Source organism: Oncorhynchus masou, chromosome 28, assembly GCF_036934945.1.
Source record: "Oncorhynchus masou masou isolate Uvic2021 chromosome 28, UVic_Omas_1.1, whole genome shotgun sequence".
NCBI lineage: Eukaryota > Metazoa > Chordata > Actinopteri > Salmoniformes > Salmonidae > Oncorhynchus > Oncorhynchus masou.
In genome coordinates this window covers 21,743,977-21,756,619 of record NC_088239.1, presented here as the reverse complement: position 1 = coordinate 21,756,619, position 12,643 = coordinate 21,743,977, and the positions used below count along the sequence as shown (strand labels likewise).

Here is a 12,643-nt window from a genome sequence, read left to right as displayed (position 1 = left end):
GTAAATCTGTTATCATCAGTGGTATCAACCTCCAATGGGACTGAGAGGTATACTGTGTAACATAGAATGTAAATCTGTTATCATCAGTGGTATCAACCTCCAATGGGACTGAGAGGTATACTGTGTCATAGAATGTAAATCTGTTGTCATCAGTGGTATCAACCTCCAATGGGACTGAGAGGTATACTGTGTAACATAGAATGTAAATCTGTTATCATCAGTGGTATCAACCTCCAATGGGACTGAGAGGTATACTGTGTAACATAGAATGTAAATCTGTTATCATCAGTGGTATCAACCTCCAATGGGACTGAGAGGTATACTGTGTAACATAGAATGTAAAAATCAGTGTATACCTCCAATGGGACTGAGTGGTATACTGTGTAACATAGAATGTAAATCTGTTATCATCAGTGGTAACCTCCAATGGGACTGAGAGGTATACTGTGTAACATAGAATGTAAATCTGTTATCATCAGTGGTATATCAACCTCCAATGGGACTGAGAGGTATACTGTGTAACATAGAATGTAAATCTGTTATCATCAGTGGTATCAACCTCCAATGGGACTGAGAGGTATACTGTGTAACATAGAATGTAAATCTGTTATCATCAGTGGTATCAACCTCCAATGGGACTGAGAGGTATACTGTGTAACATAGAATGTAAATCTGTTATCATCAGTGGTATCAACCTCCAATGGGACTGAGAGGTATACTGTGTAACATAGAATGTAAATCTGTTATCATCAGTGGTATCAACCTCCAATGGGACTGAGAGGTATACTGTGTAACATAGAATGTAAATCTGTTATCATCAGTGGTATCAACCTCCAATGGGACTGAGAGGTATACTGTGTAACATAGAATGTAAATCTGTTATCATCAGTGGTATCAACCTCCAATGGGACTGAGAGGTATACTGTGTAACATAGAATGTAAATCTGTTATCATCAGTGGTATCAACCTCCAATGGGACTGGTACACAATGTAAATCTGTTATCATCAGTTATTTCTCCTATACTTGTAAACTAAGACCAATGGGACTGAGAGGTATACTGGTAACATAGAATGTAAATGTTTGTTACATCTAATCAAGCACACATCTGTGTATAATCAGTGGCTATCCTTAACATAGAATGTAAATCTGTTATAAACTGTGGTATGTATGGTATATCATTTCTCCTTATACTAAGACAGTGCCTGTAACATGGAAATGTTGTTACATAATCAACACCCCTGGTCTTATTCAACATTTTGTTGTGGTACAGCCTGAATTCAAAATGGATTCAATTGATGTTTTCTCACCCATCTACACACAATACTCCATAATGACAAAGTTAAAACATGTTTTTAGAATATTTGCAAATTTATTGAAAATGAAATACATACATATCTCATTTACATAAGTATTCACACCCCTGAGTCAATACATTTTAGAATCAACTTTTGGCAGCGATTATAGCTGTGAGTATTTCTGGGTAAGGCTCTAAGAGCTTTCCACACCTGGATTGTACAATATTTGCACTTCTTTTTAAAATTCTTCAAGCTCTTTCAAGTTGGTTGTTTATCCTGGCTAGGTAACCATTTTCTAGTCTTTCCATAGATTGTTTTAAGTCAAAAGTGTAACTATACCACTCAGGAACATTCAATGTCATCTTTGTGGTTGAATCTGAGTTTGAAATTCACTGCTCAACTGAGGGACCTTACAATTACCTGTATGTGTGTGTACAGAGATGAGGTAGTCATTCAAAAATCATGTTAAACACTATTATTGCACACAGAGTGAGTCCATGCAAGTTATTGTGTAACTTGTTGATCACATTTTTACTCTTGAACTTATTGAGGCTTGCCATGAAAGGGTTGAATACTTATTGACATTTAATTTTTTCATTTTTTTATTCATTTGTAAAAGATTCTAAAAACATAGTTCTACTTTGACATTATGGGGACATTATGTGTTGGCCAGTGACACACAATCTCAATTTAATCCAGTTTAAATTCAGACTAACACAACAAAATGTGGAAAAGGTCAAGGGGTATATATATATATATATATATATATATATATATATAGTTGAACTATTCACAGCCTAAGTTATTTTCTGACCCTCCTGTCTGCCTGTAGCGGGTGCCAACATGGTTTGTGGAACTGTTCCTTGGAACCGTGTCCCGTAGACGGGGGTCTGTCCCCCTGGGGCCCTTGGAGCCCCTGCTCCCTGTCCTGTGGGGGCCTGGGCCTGAAAACCCGCAACCGAGCCTGCAGCCACCCGGCACCGGCCTACGGGGGACGAGACTGCCTGGGGCCCCAGCAAGAGAGCACCTACTGCCAGGCTACAGACTGCCCAGGTACTGAACTGTACTCTCCAGGAATGTAATAGCATCAGGTACGCAATATACTAAAATATGACGTTACCTATTATGTTTTGTAATCCTTGTGTAATCCTTTACAGTGATCATCGGCCCCACAGAAGAGCCCTCTCTACCAGGTAACACTCCACACACCACAGGGCTTCCTTACCCTAGTGACCTCTTTCTCACTTTTGAGGCTCCCCACTCACTCTCACTTATTACTTCCCCACTTTAAATGTTCTATCTACAGTATGAACTATTGTGTTCTAGGAACTTGTTAATTGTACAATAAAAACTTGCTGAGGCTCAGTTGATCTCCCTCCCTCCCTGTAGATGAGGATGCAGGCTTCTCTCAGTGGTCGTCGTGGACCTCCTGCTCTCGGTCGTGTAGCGATTCCCTGACACCGGCCCTCAAGTCCCGTCAGAGGCGGTGTGTCAGACCCCCCTGCTCAGGGGACACCCGTCAGGAGAAGGCCTGCAACCTGTCCCAGTGTCCTGGTAATGTCCCCTTTCTTCTCCAATCCCATATCCTAATGTCCAGCTACTGTTCCCTTAGCTCTAATGCAGTAGTCCCATGTGTATTTTCTGTCAGGTTGAATGTGTCCTTTTTCAGTACAGTAGGGAAGTGAAAAAAGACAAACATTTTAAGTATGGGTCAGTGGAGGCTGCTGACAGGGAGGACAGCTCATAATAATGGCTGGAAGGGAGCGAATGGAATGTCACGTATTTAATACCATTCCACTGATAGCACTCCAGTCTTTACCATGAGCCCGTTCTCCCCAATTAAGGTGCCACCAACCTCCTGTGGCATAGATGTATAATGTAAACCATGCTGCAGGCCTCAGTGCTCCTTTTTCATTTCCTTCATGTCAGTACTGTCCCTTATTTTGAAATACCACAGTCCTCGCTATCATGTATGTCTGTCTGTTACCAGATGGCGGTGGGGTGTGTGTAGGGGACGACTGCGCCCAGAGGAACTGCACGTGGATGGAGTGGGGCGAGTGGGCGGCGTGCTCGCGCTCCTGCGGCGTGGGTCAGCAGCAGAGGTTACGCACCTTCCTGACCCCCGGGGTCAACGGTTCCTGGTGTGAAGACATACTGGGGGGTAACCTGGAGAATCGCTTCTGTAACATAAAGGCCTGTCGAGGTTGGTGCACTGACACTGTAATAGACGCAGCTACTCTGCATGCTGTTTGCATTTGGGATTTTTACTGTCCACTAAATGCCATTTAAAACTAATTTAATCTGATATGAATGTGTGGAAATGAATCACTTCTTAATAGCCACTGATATATCTGAAAACATTTGATAGATAAGCACGGGGTGTAGGGCTGATTTTGTTCCCCAGTGTGGCGGCATAGTTAAAGGACCCTCTCTTTGTGTGTCAGTGGACGGAGGCTGGTCTCGCTGGAGCCCCTGGTCTCTCTGTGACAAGCGCTGTGGGGGCGGGCGCTCCATCCGAACCCGCTCTTGCTTCAGCCCCCCGCCCAAAAATGGCGGGCGCAAGTGTGAGGGAGAGAAGAACCAGGTGAAACCCTGCAACACCAAACCCTGTGGTAAGACCGATATCTCTATCTCTATCTCTCTGCTCTATCTGCTCTCTCTTTCTCTTTCTTTCTCTGCTCCCTCTCCCTCTCTCTCTCTCTCCATCTCTCTCTCTCTCTCACTGCTCAATCGGCTCACTATCTCTCTATCTCTCTCTCTGCTCTATCTCTCTCTGCTCTACTCTCTCCATCTCTCTCCCTCTGCTCTATCTGCTCTCTCTATCTCTCTCTCTTCTCTCTACTCTCTCTCCATCTCTCTCAATGCTCTATCTGCTCTCGCTATCTCTCTCTCTCTGCTCTCTCTCCATCTCTCTCTCTCTCTGCTCTCTCTGCTCTCTCTCCATCTCTCTCTCTCTGCTCTCTCTCTCTCTCTTTGTATCTCTCTCACCTCAGTCACAGACTAAAAAAATATGTCCCTTGGATAGAAAAAAAGATGGATGGAGAAGTGTTTTTAAACATACTTAACCATGCTGTACTATCATACATGTGTCCCAGATGAGAAGGGTTGCCCAGTGGGCCAGGAGGTTGTGCCCTGTGCCAACGAGTGTCCTCAGCGCTGCTCAGACCTCCAGCAGGGCATCCAGTGTCAGGGCAACACAGAGTGCCAGCCTGGGTGCCGCTGCCCAAAAGGCGAGTGACCGGTTACATTTTCACAGTCAACTATTCTTTCTGTCATGAATTGACATGAACTATTATACTGAGCTATATTAAGTACTGTACACAGATCAGATGTCTTCCATTGCATGTATAAATCTACTAATAACACTATAAATATGTGTGTTGTTCCAGGTCAGCTGCAGCAGGACGGGGTGTGTGTGCAGGTATGGCAGTGTGACTGTGTGGACTCTTTGGGTCAGAGCTGGGCTGCAGGCAGCTGGCACCAGGTGGACTGCAACAATTGCAGCTGCGCAGACGGACTGCTTTCCTGCACCAATCAGAGCTGCCGAGAGGCCAGCTGCACATGGAGCTCCTGGTCTAATTGGGCGCCCTGCAGCACTTCCTGTGGGCGGGGCCAGAGAACCCGCTTCAGGTGAGAAAAGAAGAAAAGAGACACACACAAACACACACATACACACACACATACACAGGATGTCAGATATTGATATTGTGTGTGTGTGTGTGTGTGTCCTATGAGATCTCTAATACCAGAGCGTGAAGGAGCGGTTTGCCAGTTTGAGGAGGTGCAGCACAAGTCATGTGACCCCGGGCCCTGCCCACCCCTTTGTGTCCATGACAACCAGGAGCTGACCGTGGGAGACACGTGGTTGCAGGGAGAATGTAAACAATGGTGAGGTCGTAGAACTACAATATAGATGATGAAATAGCTCAGTGATATAGTGTTATAGGGGCATTAATGGTACAGTAGATTTTTGTACTGACTTTGAATTTGAACATTTTCCGCGTTTGTTCTCTCTCAGCACATGCACCCCAGAGGGAGACTATTGCCAAGATATTGACTGTCGAGGTGTGTTCAATATGTTCTTATACCTACCTGCACATTTGATGAAGTTGGTGTCATGCATTTGCGTCAATTTGTTCTTCTTTGATGGATTGCGAAATCGAATTTGATCAGTCAAAAATACACATACAACCATATCACTGCAGAGAGAATGCCTCTCACTTATGATAAAAACAATGAATTGCGTTCCAAGTATTGTGATTGGCTGTGTAGCCTGCCAATCACTCCTCTTCTGGTTGACAGTGGATGGTGGTTGGACGCCCTGGTCGGTGTGGTCGGACTGTCCTGTGACGTGTGGGCGGGGCACTCAAATTCGGAGCCGGGCCTGTATCAACCCTCCTCCCCGTAACAACGGGACAGTCTGCAGCGGACCGGAGAGAGACGGTCAAGGCTGTCACACACCTCCCTGCCTCGGTAACACAGACTACTGTCGATCAATTACAAACCCAACCCTAACACTTTCCTGTAGGCCTTTAATGTCGATCTGACAGAATTGGACCATGTTGATGACACCATTCAGATTCATTCATAATAAATAATACTCAAAAACTGACCTATTCCATCTGGTTCGGCTCTGAACCAATGGGAGTGGTTTGCACTCGACACGTGTAGAAACTGTAATCGTACAGGTCTACAGGGACACACCTGTTCCTCTCTCATCCCTCTATCCCTCTTCTTGTTTTCGACTGTTGTTATGAACCACACGTCTCCTGTTTCCAGATGACCTTTGCCCTTGGTCACTATGGTCCCGCTGCTCCCGCAGCTGTGGCGCGGGGGTGGTGTGGCGACGCAGGGTGTGTGTGTGTGAAGGAGAGGGGGAGGGTGCCTGCCCCCCTGAGGTAGAGGCGGAGAGGAACAGAGAGGAGACTCAGCTGTGCTATAAGAGACCCTGTCCAGGTAGCATGACCTCAATAATATCTCTGGCTGTATTCATGTATACTCTTAGACACCAAGCACATTCTATAATAAAAAACTTGATTTACTTAATCTGACCAGGAAAGACTGCTATCCAGGCTCTGCCACATAGTAAACAATTAGGACACAAACCCAAAGAGCCAATCGCAGCCTCTCTTGGCTAAACAATACAGTTTCCAGTAAGGCTATACTTTTCTCCATCTTTGACTTCTTCCCTGTGTGTTTGTCCAGAATGTCCCATGTCAGAGTGGACCGAGTGGTCCGCCTGCTACTGTGTGTCCCAGAGGCAGCAGCGTCACCGTGCACCACTCTCACCAGCCACCAAGGGACAGCACTGTTCCAGTCTGGACACCCAGAGCAGAACCTGCACACTAGACCACTGTCATGGTGAGGCCACATAATAATGCTTTCAGTGGGTTTTCTCTGTCAAATCAAATGTTATTGGTCACATACACATGGTTAGCAGATGTTAATGCGAGTTTAGTGAAATTCTTGTGTTTCTAGTTCTTACAATGCAGTAATATCTAACAAGTAATCTAACAATTCCCCAACAACTACCTTATTCACACAAATCTAAGTGGCATAGGCAAGGTGCAATAGATGGTATGAGGTACAGCATATACATACGAGATGAGTAATGTAAGATATGTTAACATTATTAAAGTGTCATTGTTTAAAGTGTCTAGTGATCAATTTATTAACGTGGAGTCTATATGTGGGCAGCAGCCTCTCTGAGTTAGTGATTACTGTTTAGCAGTCTGATGGCCTTGAGATAGAAGCTGTTTTTCAGTCTCTCGACCTCGCCTTCTGGATGGTGGCGGGGTGAACAGGCAGTGGCTCGGGTGGTTGTTGTCCTTGATTATCTTTTTGGCCTTCCTGTGACATCGGATGCTGTAGGTGTCTTGGAGGGAAGGTAGTTTGCCTCCGGTAATGCGTTGTGCTCTCCACCCTCTGGAGAGCTTTTCAGTTGAAGGCGGTGCAATTGCCGTACCAGGCGGTGATACATCCCGACAGGGTGCTCTCGATTGTGCATCTGTAAAAGTTTGTCAGGGTTTTAGGTGACAAGCCAAATATCTTCAGCCTCCATATGTTTAAGAGGCGCTGTTGCGCTTTCTCCACCACACTGTTTGTGTGGGTGGATCATTTCAGTTTGTCTGTGATGTGTATGCCGGGGAACTTAAAACTTTCCACCTTCATCACTACTGTACCTTCGATGTGGATAGGGGGGTGCTCCCTCTGCTGTTTTCCTGAAGTCCACAATCATCTCCTTTGTTTTGTTGACATTGAGTGAGAGGTTGTTTTCCTGACACCACACTCAGAGTGCCCTCACCTCCTCCCTGTAGGCTGTCTCATTGTTGTTGGTAATCAAGCCCACTACTGTTGTATTGACTTCCACGCAGTCATGGGTGAACAGGGAGTACAGGAGGGGGTTGAGCATGCACCCTTGTGGGGCCCCAGTGTTGAGGATCAGCGAAGTGGATATGTTGTTTCCACCCTTCACCATCTGGGGGCGGCCCGTCAGAAAGTCCAGGACCCAATTGCACACGGCGGGGTTGTTGACCCAGGTCTCCAGCTTAATGATGAGCTTGGAGGGTACAATGGTGTTAAATGCTGAGCTGTAGTCAATGAACAGCATTCTTACATAGGTATTCCTCTTGTCCAGATGGGATAGGGCAGTGTGCAGTGTGATGGTGATTGCATCGTCTGTGGACCTGTTGTGGCGGTATGCAAACTGAAGTGGGTCTAGGGTGGCAGGGAAGGTGGAGGTGATATGATCATTGACTAGTCTCTCAAAGCACTTCATGATGACAGAATTGAGTGCTATGGGGCGGTAGTCATTTAGTTCAGTTATCTTTGCCTTTTTGGGTACAGGAACAATGGTGGCCATCTTGCAGCATGTGTGGACAACAGACTGGGATAGGGAGAGGTTGAATATATCCGTAAACACACCAGCCAGCTGGTCTGTCTGTGTGTGTGTGTGTGTGTGTGTGTGTGTGTGTGTGTGTGTGTGTGTGTGTGTGACATGAGATCTTCTCTCTTTCAGACTCTTGTGAGAAACCGTTCCAGTACTCTGAGTGTGGCTCCCCCTGTGAGAAGCAGTGTGCACTGCAGGGGCAGAAGGCACTGTGTGCGGGGATACAGGAGTGTACCCCTGGCTGCTACTGCCCTCAGGGCTTGCTGCAGCAGAATGGGACCTGTGTGGCCCTAGAGCAGTGTGGCTGTGTACACCTCCAACATCAGGCCTCAGGGAGACCTGTCTCTGTGATTGTGCCACAGGGGACCATGGTCACTATAGACTGCAGCACCTGGTAAGTGACTTAACTCTTTTAACAAGTGAAGGAGAAACTATACAAAGTTTCAATATGGTACCCATAGTTTCAGAATATACACAGATAATAACAAGGAAGCAAAGGCCAAGAGAGAGGAACACTAAGCTAGACCATTAAATAGATGTGCATTTTTAAAGCTACATTTTCCCCCTGTGGCCTCTGTAGATAGACCCATACACAGAATAATAAGATGTAGTCTATATATAATTAAATAGTCTGCATAGTACAATGAGATGGTTTTAGAGGTAAATGTATTATGACTCTCTTTGTATTGTCTGATTCCCTCCCAGCCTCTGTCATAATGGGACGTTGCAGTGTGACATGCGAGAGTGTGAAGGTAAGACATATTGTTGTCCAGGGATCATCAACTAGATTTAGCCGCGTGGTCATTTTTTACCTGGGTGGATGGCCGTGGGACCGGAACATAATTACAAATCATTTGTAGACTGTAAATTGATCACAAGAAGCCCAAAGAGATAAAACATTTGACTAGAACATAACAGTTTTGAACCTTGCTTATATTTATATACAGTCTCTCTATTATGCTTCGGAACCAATTTTCAAATTTAAAATCACTTAATTAAATCATTTACATTTTTAGCTCAGAAAACTTGGAGGGCCAATTAACTTCTCTGGGATCGTTTGGGATGTGAGCGTCCCACCTCGCCAACAGCCAGTGAAATTGCAGGGTGCCAAATTCAAACAACAGAAATCTCATACTTAAAATTCCTCAAACATACAAGTTTATACACCATTTTAAAGATAAACCTCTTGTTAACCCAGCCACAGTGTGTTATGTACTTGAGTGAAGACCCAAAAGCGGTTTTAACAGAAAACAGAGTTCTTTAATGAAAAACAGGAATGGCATAAATCCTCTTCCAACGTAGTCAATGGAACAAAAAGAACGTTAGTATAATGCAGGATGCACCTGCCAGGCGGACTCCGACAGGATAGGACAAGGTGGAAGCAAACGGGACGACAGCTTGCTTCTGGCATCAAAAACACAAACAAGAATCAGACACTGAAAGTAGCAGGAACAGAGAGAGAAATAGAGACCTAATCAGAGGGGGAAGAGAGAACAGGTGGGAAAGAGTGAATGAGCTAGTTAGGGGAGATGTAGAACAGCTGAAGAATGAGAGACAGAGAAGGTAACCTAAAAAGACCAGCAGAGAGAGACAGAGTGAAGAGAAAGGACAGGAACAGACATAACAAGACATGACAGTACCCCCCCACTCACCGAGCGCCTCCTGGCGCACTCGAGGAGGAAACCTGGCGGCAACGGAGGAAATCATCGATCAGCGAACGGTCCAGCACGTCCCGAGAGGGAACCCAACTCCTCTCCTCAGGACCGTACCCCTCCCAATCCACTAGGTACTGATGACCACGGCCCCGAGGGCGCATGTCCAAAATCTTACGAACCCTGTAGATGGGTGCGCCCTCGACAAGGATGGGGGGGGGGAGGGACGAGCGGGGGCGCGAAGAACGGGCTTAACACAGGAGACATGGAAGACCGGGTGAACGCGACGAAGATAGCGCTGGAGAAGAAGTCGCACTGCGACAGGATTAATGACCTGAGAAATACGGAACGGACCAATGAACCGCGGGGCCAACTTGCGAGAAGCTGTCTTAAGGGGAAGGTTCTGAGTGGAGAGCCATACTCTCTGACCGCAACAATATCTAGGACTCTTGGTCCTACGCTTATTAGCGGCCCTCACAGTCTGCGCCTATTACGGCAAAGTGCCGACCTGACCCCCTTCCAGGTGCGCTCGCAACGCTGGACAAAAGCCTGAGCGGAGGGGACGCAGGACTCGGCGAGCTGAGATGAGAACAGCGGAGGCTGATACCCGAGGCTACTCTGAAAAGGAGATAGACCGGTAGCAGACGAGGGAAGCGAGTTGTGGGCGTACTCTGCCCAGGGGAGCTGTTCTGACCAAGACGCAGGGTTACGAAAAGAAAGACTGCGTAAAATGCGACCAACAGTCTGATTGGCCCGTTCGGCTTGACCGTTAGACTGGGGATGAAAGCCGGACGAGAGACTGACGGAAGCCCCAATCAAACGGCAAAACTCCCTCCAAAATTGAGACGTGAACTGCGGGCCTCTGTCGGAAACGACGTCAGACGGAAGGCCATGAATTCGGAAAACATTCTCGATAATGATCTGAGCCGTCTCCTTAGCAGAAGGGAGCTTAGCGAGAGGAATGAAATGAGCCGCCTTAGAGAATCTATCGACAACCGTAAGAATAACTGTCTTCCCCGCTGATGAAGGCAGTCCGGTGATAAAATCTAAAGCGATGTGAGACCACGGTCGAGAGGGAATGGGAAGCGGTCTGAGACGGCCGGCAGGAGGAGAGTTCCCAGATTTAGTCTGCGCGCAGACCGAACAAGCGGCGACAAATCGACGCGCGTCACGTTCCCGAGTGGGCCACCAGAAACGCTGGCGAATGGAAGCGAGCGTACCCGAACGCCGGGGTGGCCGGCTAACTTGGCAGAGTGGGCCCACTGAAGAACGGCCGGACGAGTAGGAACGGGAACGAACAGAAGGTTCCTAGGACAAGCTCGCGGCGACGGAGTGTGAGCGAGTGCTTGCTTTACCTGCCTCTCAATTCCCCAGACAGTCAACCCGACAACACGCCCGTCAGGGAGAATCCCCTCGGGGTCGGTGGAGACCTCAGAAGAACTGAAGAGACGAGATAAAGCATCAGGCTTGGTGTTTTTGAGCCCGGACGATAAGAAATAACAAACTCGAAACGAGCGAAAAACAGAGCCCAACGAGCCTGACGCGCATTAAGTCGTTTGGCTGAACGGATGTACTCAAGGTTCCTATGGTCAGTCCAAACGACAAAAGGAACGGTCGCCCCTCCAACCACTGTCGCCATTCGCCTAGGGCTAAGCGGATGGCGAGCAGTTCGCGATTACCAACATCATAGTTACGTTCTGACGGCGATAAGCGATGAGAGAAAACGCGCAAGGATGGACCTTGCCGTCAGAGAGAGAGCGCTGAGAAAGAATGGCTCCCACGCCCACCTCTGACGCGTCAACCTCAACAACAAACTGACTAGAGATGTCAGGTGTAACAAGAATAGGTGCGGATGTAAAACGATTCTTAAGAAGATCAAAAGCTCCCTGGGCGGAAACGGACCACTTAAAGCACGTCTTAACAGAAGTAAGGGCTGTGAGGGGAGCTGCCACCTGACCGAAATTACGGATGAAACGACGATAGAAATTAGCGAAGCCCAGAAAGCGCTGCAGCTCGACGCGTGACTTAGGAACGGGCCAATCAATGACAGCCTGGACCTTAGCGGGATCCATCTTAATGCCCTCAGCGGAAATAACGGAACCGAGAAAAGGGACAGAGGCGGCATGAAAAGTGCACTTCTCAGCCTTCACATAAAGACAGTTCTCCAAAAGGCGCTGGAGGACGCGTCGCACGTGCTGAACATGAATCGAGAGAGACGGTGAAAAAATCAGGATATCGTCCATGTAAACGAAAACAAAAATGTTCAGCATGTCTCTCAGGACGTCGTTAACTAGTGCCTGAAAGACAGCTGGAGCGTTAACGAGGCCGAAAGGAAGAACCCGGTATTCAAAGTGCCCTAACGGAGTGTTAAACGCCGTCTTCCACTCGTCCCCCTCCCTGATGCGCACGAGATGGTAGGCGTTACGAAGGTCCAATTTGGTGAAAAACCTGGCTCCCTGCAGGATCTCGAAGGCTGAAGACATAAGAGGAAGCGGATAACGATTCTTAACTGTTATGTCATTCAGCCCTCGATAATCCACGCATGGGCGCAGGGACCCGTCCTTCTTCTGAACAAAAAAAACCCCGCTCCGGCGGGAGAGGAGGAGGAGACTATGGTACCGGCGTCGAGCGAAACCGACAAATAATCCTCGAGAGCCTTACGTTCGGGAGCCGACAGAGAGTATAATCTACCCCGGGGGAGTAGTTCCCGGAAGGAGATCAATACTACAGTCATACGACCGGTGTGGAGGGAGAGAAGTGGCCTTGGAACGACTGAACACCGTGCGCAGATCGTGATACTCCTCCG

At 47.3% G+C, this 12,643-nt stretch overlaps 1 protein-coding gene across 1 annotated transcript in view; it reads left to right on the top strand.

The window, feature by feature from the left end:
• Positions 1-12,643, top strand: part of sspo (SCO-spondin) — an 83,400-nt gene that overhangs the window by 52,963 nt on the left and 17,794 nt on the right. The window contains 14 exon segments of the mRNA XM_064941019.1: positions 2,129-2,349; positions 2,454-2,489; positions 2,686-2,850; positions 3,287-3,499; positions 3,741-3,908; positions 4,392-4,526; positions 4,686-4,926; positions 5,032-5,184; positions 5,315-5,361; positions 5,599-5,769; positions 6,076-6,252; positions 6,502-6,657; positions 8,315-8,579; positions 8,891-8,937. Of these exon segments, the coding sequence (XP_064797091.1) occupies positions 2,129-2,349; positions 2,454-2,489; positions 2,686-2,850; positions 3,287-3,499; positions 3,741-3,908; positions 4,392-4,526; positions 4,686-4,926; positions 5,032-5,184; positions 5,315-5,361; positions 5,599-5,769; positions 6,076-6,252; positions 6,502-6,657; positions 8,315-8,579; positions 8,891-8,937 (2,195 nt within the window).